Source organism: Mustela nivalis, assembly GCF_964662115.1.
Source record: "Mustela nivalis genome assembly, chromosome: 4".
In the NCBI taxonomy this organism is placed as follows: Eukaryota; Metazoa; Chordata; class Mammalia; order Carnivora; family Mustelidae; genus Mustela; species Mustela nivalis.
In genome coordinates, this window is record NC_139023.1 from 81,449,290 (window position 1) to 81,471,317 (window position 22,028).

The 22,028-nt window shown below is 37.7% G+C and overlaps 1 protein-coding gene and 1 pseudogene across 2 annotated transcripts; one reads left to right on the forward strand and one right to left on the reverse strand.

The window, feature by feature from the left end:
• Positions 1-1,075: 1,075 nt before the first annotated feature.
• PGRMC2 (progesterone receptor membrane component 2) lies at positions 1,076-20,949 on the forward strand. Its single transcript, XM_082727361.1, has 3 exons — positions 1,076-1,538; positions 17,524-17,679; positions 18,764-20,949. Exons 1-3 carry the CDS (start codon positions 1,121-1,123, stop codon positions 18,859-18,861), a joined length of 672 nt encoding a protein of 223 aa, XP_082583487.1. The 5' UTR covers positions 1,076-1,120; the 3' UTR covers positions 18,862-20,949.
• Positions 1,545-11,407, reverse strand: LOC309862933 (small ribosomal subunit protein eS24 pseudogene; annotated as a pseudogene). Its single transcript has one exon. The product of its transcript is annotated as a small ribosomal subunit protein eS24 pseudogene (transcript).
• Positions 20,950-22,028: the final 1,079 nt, after the last annotated feature.

Sequence of the window (22,028 nt, forward strand, 5' to 3'; positions counted from 1 at the left end):
GGTGGGCGTTAGGGAACTCACTGACAACAAAGAAAACAGACTGGGGCAGGAAACAGCGGGTCAGAATTGAGTGTTTGAGGTTAGGGGCCCAGAATGAGGCTTCAGAGGTGACATTCACACCAGATTTTTTAAGGACTTGGGAGTCCTTAAACTGTAAATACAGCTGAATAAGAGAACAGAAGGGCCACCTCGTTCTATGCACTTCCCTACCGTCACAGACTATGACTTAAGTCATAACACCTTTAGTCTAAAACCTGAAAGAAAATTCTACAAGAGCAGCCGTGACCAAAACCACCCGGGAGTGGTTGCTCGGTGCCAGCGCAGACAGCAAGTAGATTCCGGGTGCCCAACAACCCCGGTGAGGGCTCTGTGACTTCATTCTCCGCCAGGAAGACTCCCGCCGGCAGCCAAAACTTTTGGGTGGTAGCTTTGTCTGCGCGCCCACGCTCCAGGCTTCCTGACAGGCGCTACGGCACCCGAGTGAAAAGAGACGCCCCTCAATAGTTTGCGCCAGCAATTAAAACTGCGTCGTGGCCTCCCACAACCTGCGCCTTCGAAAAAGCGACCAGACCAGACCCCGCCTCCGCGGCAGGCTCGGCGCACGTGAAATCCCCATGCGGAGCGACAGCGACGAAGCGGGAGTTCGCGGAGCCGAACTCAGGCCTGGGAAGGGAAGGGATTCCACCGCGCACGCGTATTGCGAGGGACCGGGCGGAGCCTGCCTCCCAGACAGGGTGCAAAGGAAAGGAGAGCGCGTGGCGCTCCGGAACCCGCGCACGCGCCGTAGTCTCACTCAGCCTTTGCGCGCGCGCGGCCTGCACAGCATCTTTTCCTCCGGCCCGCCCCTCTCTCTATTTCAGCAAGCAGAGGCGACGAGCGAAAGCAGGGAAGTGTGGGGCGAGGTGGGCGGGGCGTCGCACGCGAGCGCGGCCTCCTAAAGAAGGGAGGGGGAGGGAGAGATCCAAGACAACGTTACCCCGTCAACACCCAATGGAGAGCAGGCTTGACCCCGCCCCCTCTCCTCCTGTTATTGGCTGGGAGGCCCCAGGTGGGCGGGGTTGGCCGTGGGGTTGGGGAGGGCAGGGGGCGGGGAGGAGGAGGAAGGCGCTGGCGGGCAGTGATGGCGGCGGGTGATGGGGACGTGAAGCTAGGCACCCTGGGGAGTGGCAGTGAGAGCAGCAGCGACGGCAGCAGCGAGAGCCCCAGCGGCGCGGGAGCGGCAGCAGAAGGGGGCGGCTGGGCGGCAGCAGTGTTGGCGCTCTTGACGGGGGGCGGGGAGATGCTGCTGAACGTGGCGCTGGTGGCGCTGGTGCTGCTGGGGGCCTACCGGCTGTGGGTGCGCTGGGGGCGGCGGGGTCTGGGCGCCGGGGCCAGAGCGGGCGAGGAGAGTCCCGCTGCCTCTCTGCCTCGCATGAAGAAGCGGGACTTCAGCTTGGAGCAGCTGCGCCAGTACGACGGGTCCCGCACCCCGCGCATCCTGCTCGCGGTCAATGGGAAAGTCTTCGACGTGACCAAAGGCAGCAAGTTCTACGGCCCGGGTGAGGAGTTGGAAGGGGAGGGGGAGGACCTCCTACAGCTCAGGTGCGACCCCCTTATGATGGGGAGGCCCCTGGGCTCTGTCTCGACGTCTGGACCCCTACGCCTTGGCTGCTGCACCTGGGACGGCCCGCCCCACACACACCCCCATCCGCGGGCACCTCCAGCTTTAACCCCCTGAAGTCCGGGTTTCAGTGTCGCCCCAGGAACCAGCTCTCAGCTTTCATCTTTCTCCCATCCCGTTCTTCCACGAAGCTTTTTCTTGCGCTGAATTTTTCAAGATCGTTTCAGTTGTCGCCCATCGCGCTGGCCCACAACCTTCCCTGAGCTTTCTGATTCCTGGGATGGGTGGGGGCAAGAAGGACGGGAGATATTTCTAAAGTAGGGACCCAAAGCTGTAGGCCAGGTAATTCACAGCTTTCCTTTATTTACTCTGCTTTACCACTGATCTCACTTTTCTCCCTACTATCCCCGTAAGGCCACGTTTAGGTACACGTAGTTCCAAGTCCTCAGCGTTTAGCTTGTGAAGTCTGGACATATAAGCAACACCTCAGACTTTTTTTTAAAACCAGTTTTAGTATGGAGATGCTTTCCAAGATTAACAATGTATGTAGGATGAGGACAGACCAGAATGTAGATCTTAATAAAGACTGGCAAGGATAGTCTCCCTGAGTTTTGGGGGTGGAGCTCAATTACCGAGCAGGCGGGCCTGTCTGGTTTCTTTTTCTTTTTGCCTTTTCTTTCTTTCTTTCTTTTTTTTTTTTTTTTTTTGGATAGTGGGAAGACAGGTATTGAAATACACGCTGATAATGACTTACTGTGTTTTCACTGAGCAGAAAAAATTTAAAAGCTCTAAATCCACACCCCAGTACACCAGTTCTGCAAGTTAAAGATTTTTAGAACTTTACTCTCAGAGAACACTGTGTGTAGGATGGTTGGGTTAGAAACGCTTTTTCTACAATGTAGTTATAGCTTACATTTCAGATTATGCTAATAAACTTGAGTTCAGACTTATGGAATCTGCTAGTATACAATAAAATTGAGCAACATTGTATACATCTTGGTTATGTACTGATTAATTCTAAGCTTAAAAAAAGTAACTACAATAAAAAATAAGTAATAAAATTAGGGACTTAGAGTGACCTGGTGTTCAAAAGAGTACATCCAAGCCTTAAAGTCAAATGGGTTGGCAAGTCTAGAAAACAAGTTGGTTTTCTTCTTGATTTAATGTTAGAACATGAGAATTTACTGGCACTTGCAAATATGTACTTCTGACTTCAGTGCTTGGTGGCTAGAAGATGTTTTAGAAGTGCTTTGGTTTGCTGTTAAGTGGTATAGAGATAAGAAATTGGAGATTTTGTGTGTTGAACTGTTTAATTTCTTAGTTGCTTTTATTTTTGTGTGTAGATCTACATTCATTTTAACCAAGTCTTAGTGCTCTGGTTGTATAAATATGAAAAGCAGCTGTCTACCTACTTAACTCTGCTGAAATGGTTAATACTTTTTTTATTTGTTTAAAGTATATGGGACAAGTGAATAGGGAGTAGGCCCAAAGCATAGTAATTAAATGGACAAACCAAATTAAATAATTTTTTTAAGTCAAGAATTTACACAGTATTTTGTACCTGAAGTTTTTTCTTCATTGATATTCAAATGTATGTGCAGAGATTAGAAATTGTGTACAGGTTTAGATTTTTAATATACCACATACCCAACTAAAAAATCTGCTTTTGTAACCCCTATTCAAAAGGACAATGAAACAGAGTATTAGTGCAAAGAAGCATATTAGTCCTTGCACATTATGCCTTGCCACTATCTGAAAATAGCTAGGAAAGGCTGTCATAGACACAGTTTAGCAGCCTCCAGTGGCAAATGTTCTGCAACAGAAATTAAAAATTAAGATGAGAGTCATAGATGTGATGTAAATAGCCTTTGTGTTGTTTGAGCATTGAGGGGGCTCCTCAGATAACAAGGGAGAAGTCAGTTTTAGGTTGGCTTCCACCAGTTCACAGGTCTTAAAGAACAGGCTTAAAATAATATAATACATAATATAATATAATAAATACTTATTTTCTAAGTATTTATTGATCAACCTAGTATAGGTGTTTGGAATGTTATATTATGGAAAGGAACTTGAAAGTGGCCAGATCATCTATGGGCTTGGAGTATGTTGATATTTCATATTAATAGAAGATGTAACACTTTTTCCAAAAGTCTTGAAGCCAAATTTCTGACTATGAAACGAATATAAGTTCAGTTTGGGTTTTAATTTTTATTTTCATCCTCAAGTCAGTTGAGCATTTTTTTTTTAAATTTTTACTTATTTATTTGACAGAGATCACAAGTAGGCAGAGAGGCAGGCAGTGTGAAAGAGGAGGAAGCAGGCTCCCCACTGAGCAGAGAGCCTGATGTGGGGCTTGATCCCAGGACCTTGAGATCATGACCTAAGCCTAAGGCAGAGGCTTAACTCACTGAGCCACCCAGGCACCCGTGGTGAGCACTTTGTAAGAGAATAATTCAGAAGCAATGATCTTAGCCGGACAATCTTAGTAGTTTGAAAGAATGAGGTAAGAAGTCAGAAAACCTCTTCTATGACTAGCCAATATCTACTCCCATTTCACAGTATTGGTTTTATAGTTTAAAATTATTTTGTGAGTCCTTTTTTCCTATGTCAGAAATACTGGTTTCTTTCTCCTTTTTTTTTTTTTAAATACTGTTTTCTTAGTAATTTTAAGGTTCAGGTTCTTAAAAAAATATTGACAATTTAGTGGAGTAAACACATGTTGGCAAACAGTTGGCATTAACTACATTTGTCATCATTAAATTTAGTAACACTTTGGGCACTTGGCCATCATGTGAGGAAAGTGGTCATATAAGAAACAATGAATATGGGAGGAGAAAGGAAATAAGGTTTGTTAAGCACCTACTACATTAGATCCATTAGTCATCTCCACACTGCCTCAGGGAGGTTAGTAAGTATTCCTGCCCTCAGATGAGAGTCTGAAGTGTAGGTTTTTTGGGTAAATTGGCTTGGGTCATACAGACATGGCATTCAAATCCAAATATATTTAACCCCAAAGCCTGTTTGTACTTCAGGTAAACTATGTTCTGGGATAAGCTTTGGGAGAATCTTAACTGTTGTTTTTATACCCTCTCCTGGTTCCCATTAGGTTTTAAAGCCTCAGACATGCTTGCATGGCTGTATGTTGCACTGTCCAATATGGTAGCCACAAATCACATGTGGCTTTTTAATTTTAAGTTAATTAAAATTGAATGCAATTAAAATTGACTCCCTCCATCACACTAGCCACATTTCCACTACTCAGTAGCTACATGGCTACCATATTAGTGCACTTTATGTAGTATTTCCATCTTCCCAAAGAGTTCTATTCAACAGCATTGATTCTAGAGGTCAGGGTAGAAGGATGAGGAAACTCCATTTATTGAGCTATTATCTCATTTCATTTTCAAACAGCACTAAGAGATAAGTAATGTTTCCATTTTACAGATGTGGCAACTGAAACTCAGGTTTTGCTCAAAATCACATACTCAGTGGCAAAACTAAAAATCAAATAGTCTGTCTTCACAGGCCATCCCTTCCCATTGTATCACTGCAAAATATAATTTTGTATGGTTCTAGAGTTCATAGAGTAGAAGACTGGAATAATTTTAACTGGTATAATTTTAAGTAACTTGATTTAATATTAGCACAATGAAATTGTACCAACATAGTGGTGGTGGTGGTTTTTTTTTTTTAAAGATTTTCTTTATTTGACAGGGAGTCAGCAAGAGGAAGAACACAAATGGGGAGTGGGAGAGGGAGGATCAGGCTCCCCACTGAGCAGGGAGCCCCGATGTGGGATCATGACCTGAGCCGAGGGTAGACGCTTAACAACTGAGTCACCTAGATGCCCCCAAAATAGTGTTTTTACTTATTCTAATAGTTTATCCTGCATTTCTGAAATTTAAATATATTGCTTCCCCCTTATTCCAGGTAGCATACTCTTTGATACAGACCAAACAGTATTTACTCCAGCTTACCTTTTGAATTCTACTGGAAAAGAAAAAGTCATATATAAAAGAGGTAACCCATGAGATATAAAAGAGGTAATCTTTAGGAGGATGGGGAAAGGAGCACATCTGCTTTTCAAGTGTTTTTCCTCCTTTTTTTTTTTTTTATAAGATTTTATTTATTTATTTGACAGAGAGAAATCACAAGTAGATGGAGAGGCAGGCAGAGAGAGAGAGAGAGGGAAGCAGGCTCCCTGCTGAGCAGAGAGCCTGATGCGGGACTCGATCCCAGGACCCTGAGATCATGACCTGAGCCGAAGGCAGCGGCTCAACCCACTGAGCCACCCAGGTGCCCCTCCTCCTTTTTTTTAATTTTGTTTTCAATATATTAACTTTTATTTATAGTTTGCAAAATTGGAGTTGATGCAAGAGTTGCAACATATAGACTAGGCCCAACCTGACCTCTTCCTTCATGGATGTACTATTGACACTACTCAACTCTCATCCCAGCTACTTAGTTTGAGGCCAGCTGGGTCTGTTTGGGCTAATGGCCATACACACCCATTAACTTTCAGTAAAATAAAAGGATCAGCTAAGTTTTCTGATGAGTTTTGATACTCTGCTCAAATTTATACTAGTTATTTCTATAATACCTACTCTGAGTTCAGCATCATTCCATTGTTTTTAATCTTTAAGGGAATTGTATTTGTGTTAAATGCTAATGCTAAAGTAATAAGGATAGCTGAAAGCATATATGAAACCAGAATATGTTATTCATGCTAGAAGAAAATAGATTTAGTAACATCTGGAGTTAGCTATTCAAATTCTTTCAATAATTCTTTCAATAATTTATGACCCAGATGTCTCCTCCCCTCAGTACCCATGACAGACATCACTAAATAACTGCTATAGCCTTAGAACCTGCATTCTGTTTCAAGATCACTAACACGGGACTTCATCTCCATTTTAAATACAGAGAAGGAATTCCCTGAATTTCATTACATTGTTGCTTAAATAAAATGAGTTAACTGAGTTTTCAAAACAGTTGGGGTCCTACTTGTATAGAGTTTATAGTATATTTGGGAAAACAGACAAGAAATAAGCATTCAGTATATAATTATTATTTGTAATTAAGTGTCCTCTGAAAGAAATGCATAGGATCTATAATAGAGGGTAACAAAGAACTTCAGATGGTCAAGAAAGGTGCTTTCCATTTATATTAGTTTATCAAGAAAAAGGGGTTGATATTTAAGCAAAAACCTAAAGGAGTCACCCATACAAAGATTGGGTGTGAGAATGTTCTGATGCCATCTAACACTCAATCTAGAACTGATCATATTATGTTAATCAGCAAAGAAAGAAACATCCTTAACTTTACTAATTTTGAGAATTGACCTCAGTCTTCATTTGATTAGTATTACCTCAGTGATTCTTTTTCCACCCTGTTTTCCACTGATCTGTGGTTTATTATTCCTTTATAATATAGGTAGATTTTTTTTTCATTGAATCTAGTATCAACACTTCTTTAAGATTGTATTTATTTATTTGAGAGAGAGCACAAAGTGGGGGTGCGGTGGGGCAGAAGGAGAGAGAGAAGCAGACTCTCCGTGCATCAGGGAGCTGGACTCAGACTCCAGGCTCCATCCCAGGGCCTTGGGATCATGACCCAAGTGGAAGGTGAGCCACCCAGGTGCCCCTCAACACTGTCTTTAACAGCTTAATTGGTTTATGTTTTATTGTTACTTACACATTTAGATATATTTCTACCTTCTTATTTAGTAATTTAGCTTCATTCTTCGCTTTTTTCTCCCTTTTTTCCTTCGCAGATTAATATTTTTTAATTCTTCCACTTTTTAATCCCTACTTATTTGGATATATCTGTTAACATTCTTTTAATGATACCCTTAAAGGTTTTGCTATTGAAGACCCTATTCTTCTACAGAATATAGGAATGTTAGCCAAACATATCTTTGTGAATTAAAAAACTCTCTTTAAAACACTTTACTGTGATTTAAGAGAATATTTCTTAATAAATACACAAAACTACCATGTATGCAAATGTGGATGGTGTCCCTTGGAGTTGTGTAGTATACAGCCATATGTTGTGGTCCTGGTTTAGAAAACTTTTACTCTAAGCCTTCTCTCACCTATTATCTATGGTATTGTATTACTCTTAGACTTGTAGTTCTACTCTATTTTTTCAAACTCCTCCTCCTAATTGATTTAAGTATTACCTTTTTTTATTGTTAGCCCTCATTTAAATTTACCAACATAGTTGCCATTTTCTTTATTCACAGTCATTTCTTGCATCTCATTCCTTTGTTCAGGGTTCAGCTCTCATTTTAGTGAGGTGTGTTCTGTAGTTTTCTTACTGACATGCAAAAAAATCTGTCTCTGTATGCCCTCATGCAGAAATAATAGTGTAGGTTTTGGATATAAAATTATAGGCTGGTTGTTTTATCTCAGATCTTCAATAGTAGTATGCCACTATCTTCAAGTCTGCTTTTGGTTTATTTTCATTCATTAGATTAATCTGTTTTTCCCTTTGTCTTTGGAATTTTACTCTTACTAGGATTTGCCAAGGTGGGGATTTTTTTTTTTTTTTTAACATGGGCCAGACTCTACTAAAATTTGAGAATGTGTGTCATCCATTTATTTTAAAAAATATGAACCCATTACCTCTTCAATTATTGCCTCCCCTTTTGTCTTCTAATAGGTAAAGACCAGCTTTTCATTCTGTCCTTCATGTTTCTTAATCTTTCCTTAAGGTTCTATCTGTAATTACTTCAAAATTTTAAGCAAACATACCATAGTTTTTTAATCTGCTTGTATTATTCTGGGGATGCCAGTTCTCATTTGTTACATATGCTCACTCCATGGTAGTTTGTTTCTTCATGTAGTTTGTAATTTTTACTACAAAAACTTAAACCTTCAGCAATTATAGCCTTTTTATTTCTTGGAGATTTTTTTTCTATGCGCTTCCTTAAGTCATAGGTTGTAGAAGTCTTCCTATAGAGTAGTTTAGGTATATTTCTAAATGGGGCCTCAGGAAGTTTTTTAAAAACTGTATTTTTATTAGATTATACATATTCAAAATAGAATGTTTTAAAGCATGTTCTGTAAAAAACAACCCAGTTACCACGTTCCCCTTCCTAGAAGTGAGGAACCAATCTGAATATTGTTCTGGAGCTATCACTTGTAAGTATAAGCATGTGGATATGCACTCCCTAGGTACTTCATACATACACACACACACACACACATTGTTGCATATTGTACAAACCTTTTATATCTGGAGAGCCTTTCAGCATAAAAAGTCATCTTATTCTTTTAAGTATATTCATATTCTGTTACATGAATATATCATAATTTAACTATTAACATTTGTTTCCAGTCTCTTACTAATAATATATAATAATATAGTGTTGCTATAAATATGCATGTATATGTCCTTTTATACATGTGAGTGAACTTACAAATTCCTAGAAGTAAAAACACTGAGTCTTAGGGTATGGGACATTTTTTAATTTGGGTACTTATTTTTGGATTGCCTTCCAGAGAAATTGGAGCAATTCATACTTCATGAAAATGCCTACTTCTCACCCCTTTGCCAAAAGTATGATATTAAACTTCTTGGTCTTTGTCAATATGAGAATTTAAAATGGTATCTCAATATTTTTAAATTCACATTTCTCTTTTTTAGTTTGGTTGGACACTTTCAGAATTTTGAGTCATTTATGTTATCTATAAATTATCTGTTCATACATTCTTTGCCACAGTTTTTCAATTATGGTATTGGTCTTAGAGGTTTTAGGTGTTCTTTAAAAAGTAAATCAACCTTAGCTGCAAACATTTTTTCCTAGTTTGTCTTTTTACTTTAGTTATGGTGTTTTTGTAAACCATACAGAGATTTGGGGTTTTGTGTATTCAAATTTATCTTCTTTTTATGGGTGCTGAGTTTTCTATCATAGGTAACTTAAAGATTTTTTTAACTAAAACGATTATTTTTAAAAATAGTAGTTTTTAAAAATACTTTTATGATTTGGGTTTTTTAGTTCCATTTGGAATTTATTTTAAGATGTGAAATAAGGATTTTTACAGGAAATTACTTAGTTACCCCAACACTATTTATAGAATAATTTTTCCCCGAGCACTTGCAGTTATTACCTTTATTGTTCTCTAAATTCCAATAGATATTTAAGTCCACGCTATTTCCTTTTTTTCTCACATTAACATTCTTGATTTATTAATCATCTCATGAAAAATCTGCACAGTAACCAGAGATAAACCTACTACAGCATCTTTACTCTTTCTGTTATCCAACCTTCAGCTCACTTTTTGTCAGCACCAACATTGACTTTTGCAGTCCCTCTGACTTTCTTCATTCTGTTCTTGTGTTCCTTTCACTGTTTTCTTGATGTCTTTTTCTTCTCAAGACAGGCCATGTCTTGCGAGTCTATGTTTGGGTTCATTTTTCTTTGCATAATCCAAGGAATCATAAATCATCCCAGAGCCAGTTGTCCTACCACCACCAAAACGGGTTCTGAATCCAAATACAAATATGACATCTGGTTTAACACATTTTGGTTAGTTTTTTCTGAATTTCTGTCTTAGCTGCTGTTGTCTTTGTAGAGTGAAGGACATCAATGTCCATCTGTTTCCACTGAAATAGTTGGTCATGAACATCCTGGTCAGATAGTTATTGTGTCGTTCATAATGGTGGCCAAGCTTCAAGCATCTGGGGAGGAAAAGAACAAGTCCATGCTCTTTCTTCACCTTAGAATCCTCATTCTCTAGGGGCTGTGTAAACTCAGTTCCCACTCTCACATCTTTGCAGGCCTGGGATTTTTACTTTTCTGTCTTCCTGGTCCCCACCCTAGCTGTAAGCCCTGGGGCCAAGGCTGCTGAGGTGGACCCGCAGTATTGCTGACAGCTTTCTAGTTTGAATTTCAAAAACAAGATGGAGTTTGGGGAACTATTTTAACTGCCTCAAGTTAGGGCCAAACTAGATAGATACTTTGCCCATTTTATACCAGTGCTTCTAAGATTTGCCCAATGTTAAATGTTGGTAGAAGCCTCTAGAACCCAAGTATCTTGGCTCCTTGAGGAGTGTTCTTTCATTTTGACCACACTACCTTCTCTCTAAAAGTCTTTGGACTTCCTAAATTTAAATATTAAAAAAAAAATTTATTACTTGGATTTCTTTTAATCACTTTTATATTACTGCTTCATTTATTCCAAAGCCATTGTGATCTTATTTGGAATAAATTACTCAATACCAAGTATAATTCTGTTTTTTTTAAAAAGTTGTTTTAATAATCACAAAAGACTTGTCAAAATAGACCAGAAAACCAGGCTGTTTATAAACTTCAGTGGATTATAGTTTGTTCCTCAAAGCTATGGTTTTTATATCGTGGAAATAATTGAAATATTCATTCTGGAATTTCTCATCATAAATACTAATGTAGGTACACAGCCATCCTAATAATCACAATATTATCTAACATATTTTAGATATTTTATTTGCTCCTGGAATTTTCTATTTATTAAATTACTCTTTAAAACATTTTCTTACAGGTGCACCTGGGAGGCTCAGTGGGTTAAGCCTCTGCCTTAGCTCAGGTCATGGTCTCAGGGTCCTAGGATCCTAGGATCGAGTCCTGCATTGGGTTCTCTGCTCAGCAGGGAGCATGTTTCCCCCTCTCTCTCTGCCTGCCTCTCTGCCTCCTTGTGATCTCTCTCTGTGTCAAATAAATAAATAAATAATCTAAAACATTTTCTTAAGTGACCATATGTTTTTGCCTTTTCAAAAATAACATTACCACATTCTACCTGATTATATTAAAGTAAGCAGTTTCAGGATTCACTAACTAGATTAAAATTCAAAATTCAAGATTTATTGAATTTTGAACTTCAAAAATCTATGTGGCAGGTTGTGTTAACTCTTAAAGAGTCTTAATGAAATCTGAATTCTAGTATAATGTCATTTTGATATATTTAACATTATTTTTGAAAGATAATTTTGGGGCACCTGGGTGGCTCAGTCGGTTAAACATCTGCCTTCTGCCTAGGTCATGATCCCAGGGACATGGGATTAAGCCCACAGTGGACTCCCTGCTCAGTGAGGAGTCTGCCTCTCCTTGTCCCACTGCTCTCCTCCTTACCACCCCCAACTCATGCTCTCTTTCAAATAAATAAATAAAATCTTTTTGAAAAAAAGAAGACTTATTATTAAAATGATGCCTTAGAACATTTGTTATATAGGTATATTTAAGAGAAACTGCTTTGGTTGAATAATTGTTCATTTTTTGTAGCAAGAATTTTCTTGAAATTATAAGTCCACCTTTATATCAGCAAATAAGAGTCAAAATAACAGTTTATATAAGTACACTGGCTTTTTTTTTTGTAAATTACAGCAAAAGACTTCTTAACATTTAAAATTTGCTTTCTTTGGGTAGTTCTCTGTTATTTTAGTATTATAGATAGCCAAGTATGGTTATCAAAAATTGGAATCTGTAACATTAATGTTTGTTGGTAAGGAGTGTGGAATGGGGAGGTATTACTGGCTTCTCAGATAACTCTTCTGGTTGAATCATGAATGCAGAGAAATGTACTTTATGTAGACCTCAGATCCTTCTTTCTCTGAGCACATCCATCTAGTTCCAATTCTAGTTGTTAATGTTACGTTCTTTATGATCTTACAGGAAAAAATAAAGAAAACTGTTCAAAAAGATCTTTTCAGAAGTTAAATGCTTCCTGGGGGGAATCTTAATGTGGAGAAGATAGCTTATATATAGTTTAGAGGGTGGGACAATATGTTAATCACTGAATCATTATTTTCTATTCAACAATTAATAAAGCATCATTTTTCCTAGAAATGGGTTTGGATTATTACCTGTTGACTCAAGTTCACGCTTACTAAATCAGCCATCTAAAACCAAAAAAAGAACCTGTTTTATGAAGTTTTGTTTTTATTCAGTGTTGAGGTCTCCTTAGAGAAGTTGGCAGAGAATTTTATTAGAGAATCCATTGGTACATGATTAATATACTCAAAGATGGAAGATTTTCTGGTCTCTGTTTTCTATAATGACCATTTTCTTCTCCCCTTTTTACCATTTAGATGTGTTTAGTGGTTTATACTCTGAAGTACCCTGAAGTAGATTGATTTTGCAGACTAGGGAGGTAAATATAATAAAATGATAAGAAAAGCTGTCGATGTATACAGCTTTTTTGTTAATCTTCTTTTATTTTGATTTAACAGGTATTCCAAAGTATCTGTTCCCCAGAGATTTTGCAATTAATGAAATCCTCCAATTTCCAGGGTTGTCATTCCATCTTTGGGTTTGTGGATCCTGTGTGTTTTCTCAAGTTTATTGTGTTTGGGGTAGAAAAGTGGAGATAGTACTTCTGAAGTCTGTTGGTAATTTAGGCAAGTCACTGAATGTCCCTGCTCCTGTTCATCTGCCAGGTGAGGAGGGCAAAAATTGTTCCTTCCACTTTGCAAGACTGTGAGAGAGGAAAGTCACATTGCTAGAAATTTTTTTAAAAAGTTGAAAACTATCGTTTTACATGTGTAAAGGTTTTTATAGCCCTGATCAATTTTATTTTTTATTTCGTGTGTATGACTCGTCGCTGTTTTGTCAGCATTACTTTGTTTTGGAAAAAAAAAAATCACACTAGCTCTTATCTATCTATGGCCTCCATCTGGGGAAAAATAGCTATTGGCATAAAGCATGTGGAGTTATGCAGAAGGAAAAAAAAACCCAAAACTACTTTTCTTTTCCCTAGGGACTGTTTGTTCTTGCTTAATTTTCAAAGTTAATATTTCTCAAAATAATTCCAATTTAAGGAATAATACTGAATTTCTTTCTCTTAAATGCTAAATACCCAGGGAGCCTGAGTGGCTCAGTGGGTTAGGCCTCTGCTTTCTGCTCAGGTCATGATCTCAGGGTCCTGGGATCGAGCCCCACATCAGGCTCTCTGCTTAGCAGAGAGCCTGCTTCCTCCTCTCTCTCTGCCTGCCTCTCTGCCTGCTTGTGATCTCTCTGTGTCGAATAAATAAATAAAATTAAAAAAAAAAAAGCTAAATACCCTCTGCAAAGTCAGTTGATACAATGGGCAATGGTTTGAAGCTCATAAATTTTGGCCAGTTATAGTGTCCCAGTTTCTTATGTAGAAGCCAAATTTAAAAGTTTAAAATGGTAGCCTTAGTGTACACTGATAGGAAAGTGATTAAATTGCAGGTATGTATATTCATTCAGTACGAATGTGTATAACTATTAAATAGTACTTGTGAATGTCACCTAATATTAAGTAGCAATATGGAAAATACTTAAGAATAGAAAAAGCAGGATAAAAAAGGTACTTTACTGGAAAGAATTACCTTTATTTTTGTGTTAATGCATCAGTACCTAATAATTGCTACTTTTTGGGGGGGAGGGCAGAGAGAGACAGCAGGAGAGGGAACATAAGCAGGGGAAGCAGGAGAGGAAGAAGCCGGCTTCCCACTGAGTAGGAAGACGAATGCAGGCCTCGATTCCAGGACCCTGGGACCATGACCCAAGCCAAAGGCAGACACTCAACCACTGAGCCACCCGGCGCCCCAGTAGTGCTGCTTTTTAAATTTATCAGAAATGCCACTTCTGGTTCCATGCCATAAACTTTGCAGAGAATGGCTTTCTTACACCTCATGAACTTCATGGTGCAGTGTTTTCTGTAACTCAGATTAATGTTGATAAAAGTTTAGATTATTGTCTGTTTAAGTAGATTTTGAATTCTCATAAATGTACAACACATATCTTACTCAGATTCTGACACATAATCTTCAGTTTCCTAAATGTTTTCAAATACGAATATGGATATAATCATTACGCTGCTCATTTAAAAATTAAGGAATTTTCTTGTTTACTTATCCTTAGAAAGTATTTTATTTTGTTAACTGGACAATAAGCTCTCTTACTGACCACTCCATTGCTCATAATAGTATTTCTGGCTTTAAAATTATTTTCTCTAAATTACTTTTGTTATACACAGAAAACTGTAGCCTCAGGGAGAAAAAATGGTGGGTATTTTTGTTTGTTTGTTTGTTTGTTTGTTTGTTTTTGGTAAAATTCGGTATTTTGGAAATCTTTTCTTTTTTTAAATATTTATTTATTTATTTATTTAAGTAATCTCTTCACCGAACATGGGGTTTGAACTCATGAGCCTGAGATCAAGAGTTGCATGGTCTTCCAACTGAACCAACCAGACACACTTAATTTTTTTTTTTTAAGATTTTATTTATTTATTTGACAGAGATCACAAGTAGGCAGAAAGGCAGGCAGAGAGAGAGGAGGAAGCAGGCTCCCTGCTGAGCAGAGAGCCCGATGTGGGGCTCTATCCCAAGACCCTGGGATCATGACCTGAGCCGAAGACAGAGGCTTTAATACACTATTCACCCAGGTGCCCCAACACCACTTAATTTTTAAACCTACATTTTAAACAGAAGAACTTAAATGATCTGCTGTGTGGCCTAATATGAAGGCAGAAGTAATTCTTAGAAGATATTTATTACAAAAATAATTTTTTAACAAGTACACAACCAAAATCAGAAACAGATCCATAAATACCGAGAACAAACTGATAGTTGCCAGGGGGAAGGTGGTTGCGGGAAGGGTAGTGGGAGGGAGATACAGGCTTCCAGTCATGGAATGAATTAATCATAGGGATGAAAGGGACAGCATAGGAAATATAGTCAATGGTATTATAACAGTATTGTACGGTGACAGTGGTAGCTACACTTACAGTAAGCAAAGCATACTGTTTAAGAGTTGTCATATATTATACACCTAAAACTAACATAACATGATGTGTCAGCCATACTCAATTAATAATAATAAAGAAAAGTAGTAGTAAGAATAATAATTTTCTAAATAGCCGGACCTTACCAATTATATGAAGTAAATTTTTTTCTTTTCATTCCCCAGAAAAGGCTGCCACTGTTTGTATTCTGGTTTGTATTCTTCCTGGTGTTTTTCACACATATAGAAACACATGTGTGTGTATTTTTTTAATTCAAAGCAAATCGTATTCTATATATACATACTCTTCTGAATTGCTCTTTTCAGTTACTCTATTATGGACTTCTATCTGTGTATACATATAGAAATACTTCATTCTTATTGATAGTTATGTACGTTATTCCAGTAAATTAATGTACTATAATTTAACCAGTTTCTTGATAGGGAAAAGTAAGTTTTTTCAGTTCTGTTTATTATATGTTTTAAAGAACTAAAGTGTCTTTTTTATCATGTATTTGGGTGGAGATTTTGCTCACCATAAGTGAATCTGCTCAAAGTAAAGGATGAAGATTGAGAGTTACTACTTATTTGAAATTGCAGCTAATATTTTAGAAGAAATTTATTATGTTTCTTTTTCTTTTTTTTAAGGGACGGAGGGAAGGAGAGGGAGAGGACAAACTGGCGGGGAGAAGCATCAGAGAAAGGGAGAAGCAGACTCTCTGCTGAGCAGGAGCCTGATGTGGGGCTCTATCCCAGGACCCTGAGATCATGACCTGAGCCGAAAGCAGATACTTAACCAACTGAGCCGCCTAGGCATCCCCAGTTTTACTCTTTTTTACTTTATGCCAGGCACGTGGTAGGCATTGAGCACTGACATGAGTAAGACAACTGCTGCTCTCAAGCACAAACTTTAGGAATGGCTCATTTCTGTCGGCATAAAAATTATGCCATTCCTCCCTAGAGAGGGTAGTTACTAATTCCTTGGACAAAATCCTATTCATTTTGTGTCAGTCAGAACTGTTGGTGCGCTTGGGTGGCTTAGTTGGTTAAGCGTCCAATTCTTGATTTCTGCTCAGGTCATGATCTCAGGGTCATGAAATCAAGACCCACTCGGACTCCGTGCTGGGTTTGAAACATGCTTAGGATTCTCTAGCTTTCCCCTCTGCCCCTTCCCACACTACTCCTTACACTCTACCCCCCCCCAAAATAAAAATAATAAAAACTTAAGAAAAAAAACAAAAAACCTGTTCCTTAATAGGCACATCTCCTATTTATTTCCCAAGAGCTGTGACAAATAAAAACCATTGTTTAATGACTTTTCATTGTTTAATAGGTAATTGTGAATATATTCTGGTAGTCAGGGGATACTTACTTTGAAAATGGGCCATATTTCTGATAAAATTCAGCAAAGACCTGTTGAGCATCTGTATGTACTATACGTTGAACTAGTCACTGGGGGTACAAAGATGATAGTCTCTGCTTTCATATGACCTACTTTGAAAAAGAGAAAGAAGAAACTATTTTAGATCGATGGTTCACTTGAATCTTTAACAAATGCTCATCTAGTGGATGTTCTTTTGATTATTTTTATTTTTTTTAATTTTTTTTAAAGATTTTATTTATTTATTTGACAGACAGAGATCACAAGTAGGGAGAGAGGCAGGCAGAGAGAGAGGAGGAAGCAGGCTCCCTGCCGAGCAGAGAGCCCAATGCGGGGCTCGGTCCCAGAACCCTGGGATCATGACCTGAGCCGAAGGCAGAGGCTTTAACCCGCTGAGCCACCCAGGTGCCCCTTTTGATTATTTTTAGATGCCACAATTAATTAACAGCAATCAGTGAAACATTATCTCCCCTCAAACAAACCAGCTTCCAAACCTAACTGCTTAAGTTTCCTCTTCTCCCTAATATGTTACACAAGTATATATTATACAAACACAAGTTTTGAGGTATCTGAAATTTAAATTTTAAATTTTAAAAGTGAAAAATTTAAAAAGTGAACAACTTTATTTTGATCTACAGGCAGATTTCCAAGAAGTTTCTTCTCATTATCCCATTTCGTATCTGTCATGTTTTGAAATTAAGGCTATGTACCAAGTATGAGTCATTACAAGGTTTCCTTTATTTGGCTTTTTCCTTTGAGACATTAAATAATGTTAAGGTAATTTCAATAATTTTTTTTTCCTCCCCACCCCCTCAGCCGGTCCATATGGAATATTTGCTGGTAGGGATGCCTCCAGAGGACTGGCGACATTTTGCCTAGATAAAGATGCACTTAAAGATGAGTATGATGATCTCTCAGACTTGAATGCTGTACAAATGGAGAGTGTTCGAGAATGGGAAATGCAATTTAAAGGTACCTTTATTTTGTCGGGTTCTTTGAAAAGAAAGTGTGTATTATTTTACATTCCTTAAGAGTCTAAGGAGATCTGTTTTCATCTCCATCATTATTTGATAATAAAAAGCTAAATAAGAAAATGATTGTTACATATTATTTAAAAATCCATATTTAAAAGTTGATTTGTTACAAACTATAACAAAACTGTGATACCTTTAGTCTTATAAGACTTTTTAATTAAGATATAGTATTTTTAAATAATAAGCTTCTATTTAAAACTGAATTTTATTTTGGATAGTGATACTATAATTTATTCCAAAATGATTTTATTGATTTTACTCACCATAATGAAAAAATGTCTTTCCCCTTTATTATGCCCTTGAGGCATCCATTAGTACCTCCTATGTGACAATCCAGATAGCTATTTATGTGACCTGTGCATCCCTTGGAAACACTTCTTCTGACTTTTTGGCATTTGATAGGAAGCAGTCCTCCTATCTTATCCTCCTGTTTTGTCAGTTAATTCACTTAACCTAGGTTCAGATTCCCAACCAAGAAATAAGTAAATATGGATCACCTTGGATACCACGGTGTTCTAAATTAATACCTGACAACATAAAACAAGCAATATTAACAGAGATGTAAGAAAAGAGTTTAATAGGAGAAAGAATAATGCTATGACTGGAGCCACACACTAGCTCTTAAAGAACACAGGATAATAAGTAACAAATGACTTTGTTTTTCATTTGGTTTATTTTCCTGGAGAGTACTAGCCTATGTCACATTTTCTCCCTGAGAATATTTTCTGGTTGGATCTACTTACCATGATCTGTTAGTGATTCTGATGAAATGTCTTTGGTTAAGAACTGGTAAATATGGAGCACTCTCCTGCAAAAGCATAGTCCCCAAGCTTTGTAAATTCCTTATTCCCATTTTCTTTTGTTCAAACCTTACATGAATGCAAAGACCAGCCAAGGTGAGCAATAGGAACAACTTAGCCTATTGTATGTAATTCCAAAAGAGGCAAGCACCTTCCGCATTGTATGATGGCATAGAGCAACAAATCTGATCACTACTGATTTTCTTTTGATGTATTTTTCAGAAAAATATGATTATGTAGGCAGACTCCTAAAACCAGGGGAAGAACCATCAGAATATACAGATGAAGAAGATACCAAGGATCACAATAAACAGGATTGAACTTTGTAAACAACCAAAGTCAGGGGCCTTCAGAACTGCAATTCTTATTACTCCCTTTCACAGAATGTCCGGCGTCTTTGGGTTTGGTTCACCTGCTGCAAAAAACATTCAACAGATTCTATACAAGCTAAATGAGTCTCACTACGAAGATTTGAATACTAGACATTATTTATGCTGCCAAACTCATTTGTTGCAGTTGTTTGTAATGTCTGGTGGGGCGTCATCATCCTGAAAAGGAGGAAACGGACTTTTTTTTTAAAGAGCAAGAAAGTTACAAGGTTACTCCTTCCTTCCTTTCTTCTTTCCTTCCTTCTTCCTCCCTCCCTCCCTCCCTCCCTCCCAGCCTTCTTTTTTTTTTTTTTTAAATCAAAGACAACCAGATATGTATTTGCTACTTAAGTGTACAAATCTCCTCAAAATCAGCAAGGGATTCGTGTGCTGTGTTCTTGTGTAAGCTTTGAGGGAAGAGACCTGGGCAGGAGAGGTTGGGGGTACACATCAATTTGGATAGTTTAGGTTACTGAAACATTAAAATGTGAATTCCCAAACTTCTCTTTTTGGGTTTTGTCAGGGAAGAGAAAAAAAAACCTTTATTTCTAAGAAATTAGGAGAAGGGGTTTCAAGTGGATCTAAGTCAAAGCTAATTCCCCAGTAGTAATATCATTTGCAACTAGTGTTTATCCCTTCCCTTCCCCTAGATCAAATCAATATTAATTGTGCCTTATTTCACTTACATAGACTTGAATTATTTTAGGGAAAGCCCCTATGTGAATTCAGAAGTCACTACAAGCAGCACTGAGACTGAAGTTGGGATATTCTGTTGACTGCAAAACCTTGATGTCATTTTGTGTATATAGAATGTAAAAGGAATATTCAGTGTTACTGCCACATATGTTAATATACACAAACTTAATTAGCATTGTAATGGCCAAATGCATTCCCTCCTGCTTTTTCTCTTTAAAAAAAAAAAAAAAATTGAAAAACAAATCAACTCTGTCCCCCAACAGCTGCCTAATTTTAGGAGTCTGACCCTCACATCTCATTGGTGTGGGTGCATGGGGCCGTAGTATGGGTGTTGTATGGGTGTGTCCGAATGTGTGTGAGAGCGCCTTGGAAGAGACTCTGCAGATACTGTAAATATCAGTACCGTTTTAATAAAGCATGTACAATAAACCAAAATAAGCTTGAGTTGGACTTTATATACAAAATGTAAGCCAGTGCATTATGATATCGTAGTCAGGATTGTGCATTTGATTCAAGATAAGGAAAAATCTTGGAAATGAAAAGCAGGCACTGGTTAAACAAGTCGTACACATTGTACCACATTCACTGTAACTTAAGGAAGAAATTCCACTTTGTGGAACATTCTCAAGAGATCTGAGATTATTCAGGTAAGAATTGATAAATAAAAATGTACATATTTTTACTTTATATTTTGATGCCAACTGATTATACTAGAAGTAATAGCACCAGGTGGTAGTTACTGAACACAAAATAATAAAGGATATTCTACTGATAGGTACTGAATCCTTCTATTATTCATTTATAAAAACCCTATGTATGTCAGGTACTTGATTTCATCAGAACTACTTAGGTTCTTGGTTGGGGACAAGTTACACCAAAAATGATAATTTTATTTAACAAGTCATCAGTTAAAGAAAAGACTTACTCTTGAGCATAATATATGCAGAAGCCATCAGAGAAAGGGGAAATTTAAACTGCAATAATAAGCTAAAGTATGTAAAATACTACATTCTATTATCTTTGGTCTTGGGATGTTTTGTAGAAAATGATGAACTTCAGCCAAATCTTTGCTGAAGACTGGTTGTAAAGACTGAAGAGTGTTGGTAAATGCTTTGTGTGTTTTTATGTAAAATATTTTCTAAACAAATTTGTAAAAGTACATATCCTCTGTAGTAAACATATAAATATATATATATGAATCATTTGAGCCTAAAGTTCAGAAGTAAATCTACACTTGTGAATAGAGAAACCCTAAGTATCCATGCAGTAAAAATTATGCAGTCTGTTAAGAAAAATGAGTAATTTTGTGTTTTGGACTTGAAATAAACCGTGTTCTACAGACAATTCCTCAATTTTAATTGAGTGTTTCTCATTCTCAGGTAGTTGGCTGGGTAGGCTTGGAGTAAGGGGATGGGAGCTGTGGTGGTATTTTTGCTGATTTCCCCCTTAACCTCTATTTCCCTAACTTTCCTGATGATCAGAACCACTTGAAGTGCTTTGTATATAAATCCTTGGTCCCCAGTCCAAACCTACCACACACTGAGCCAAGAATTAGAAGAGAATGGTTTTCAGACTCTATTTGTGAGAAGTGCCATGGTAATTCTAGTGGTCAGGCACATTTGAGAAACCATTCTAATCTTTTCAAGTTACATTGTCCATCTTTGTCATCCACTTGAAATGGAACTTACTCTTGGGTAATTTTGGTCTAATTTCCTGTATTTGGTTTCCATCATTCCCTAAACTCCTCAGAGTTAGTTTATTTGGAGATTGCACATAAAAAATTTTAATTCGATTTTTTTAAAACAATTTCTTTACTCAGTTTTTTATCTTTTGATACCCTCTCAAAGTTGACATGTTTTTCAAATCTATACTGTTTGTACTAGTCACTTTCTCTCCATTAAGATATGGGCACATTGAAATACAGATCAAGTTTTTAAAAACTTGACTGTGATATGAAGGCTTAATATTTTCCTGACAGTAATCAGTAATTCTACCTGCCTTTTTTTGAAATCTGTAAAATCCAACACTATACTTACCTCTATCTATAATCTGGAAAGCTGAAGTTTATATATTGAACTAGGCCAGAAAAAAACTTTTCTAGAAAACAATCAGACTCCTTATCTGATTATTCCATTTACTTATATTAGTAACTGGGAATGCAGCAAACTGCTAGAAATGTATGCCATTGGCATGTTAACACAGTGTAAAACCTTACAGAGTTTTTATGGATCAGAATAAGCTGGTACTAAATATATAAATATATATATAAAGTTTGTAATTTGCTTTGAGCATAATGGAAGTGAGTCATCAAATCTAGTGATGGTTCTCTTCTTCTGAGTTAAGAGCAAATACTTGGGGCACCCTGGGTGGCTCAGTCGGTTAAGCATCCAACTCGATTTCAGTTATGGGATCGAGAGCCCCAT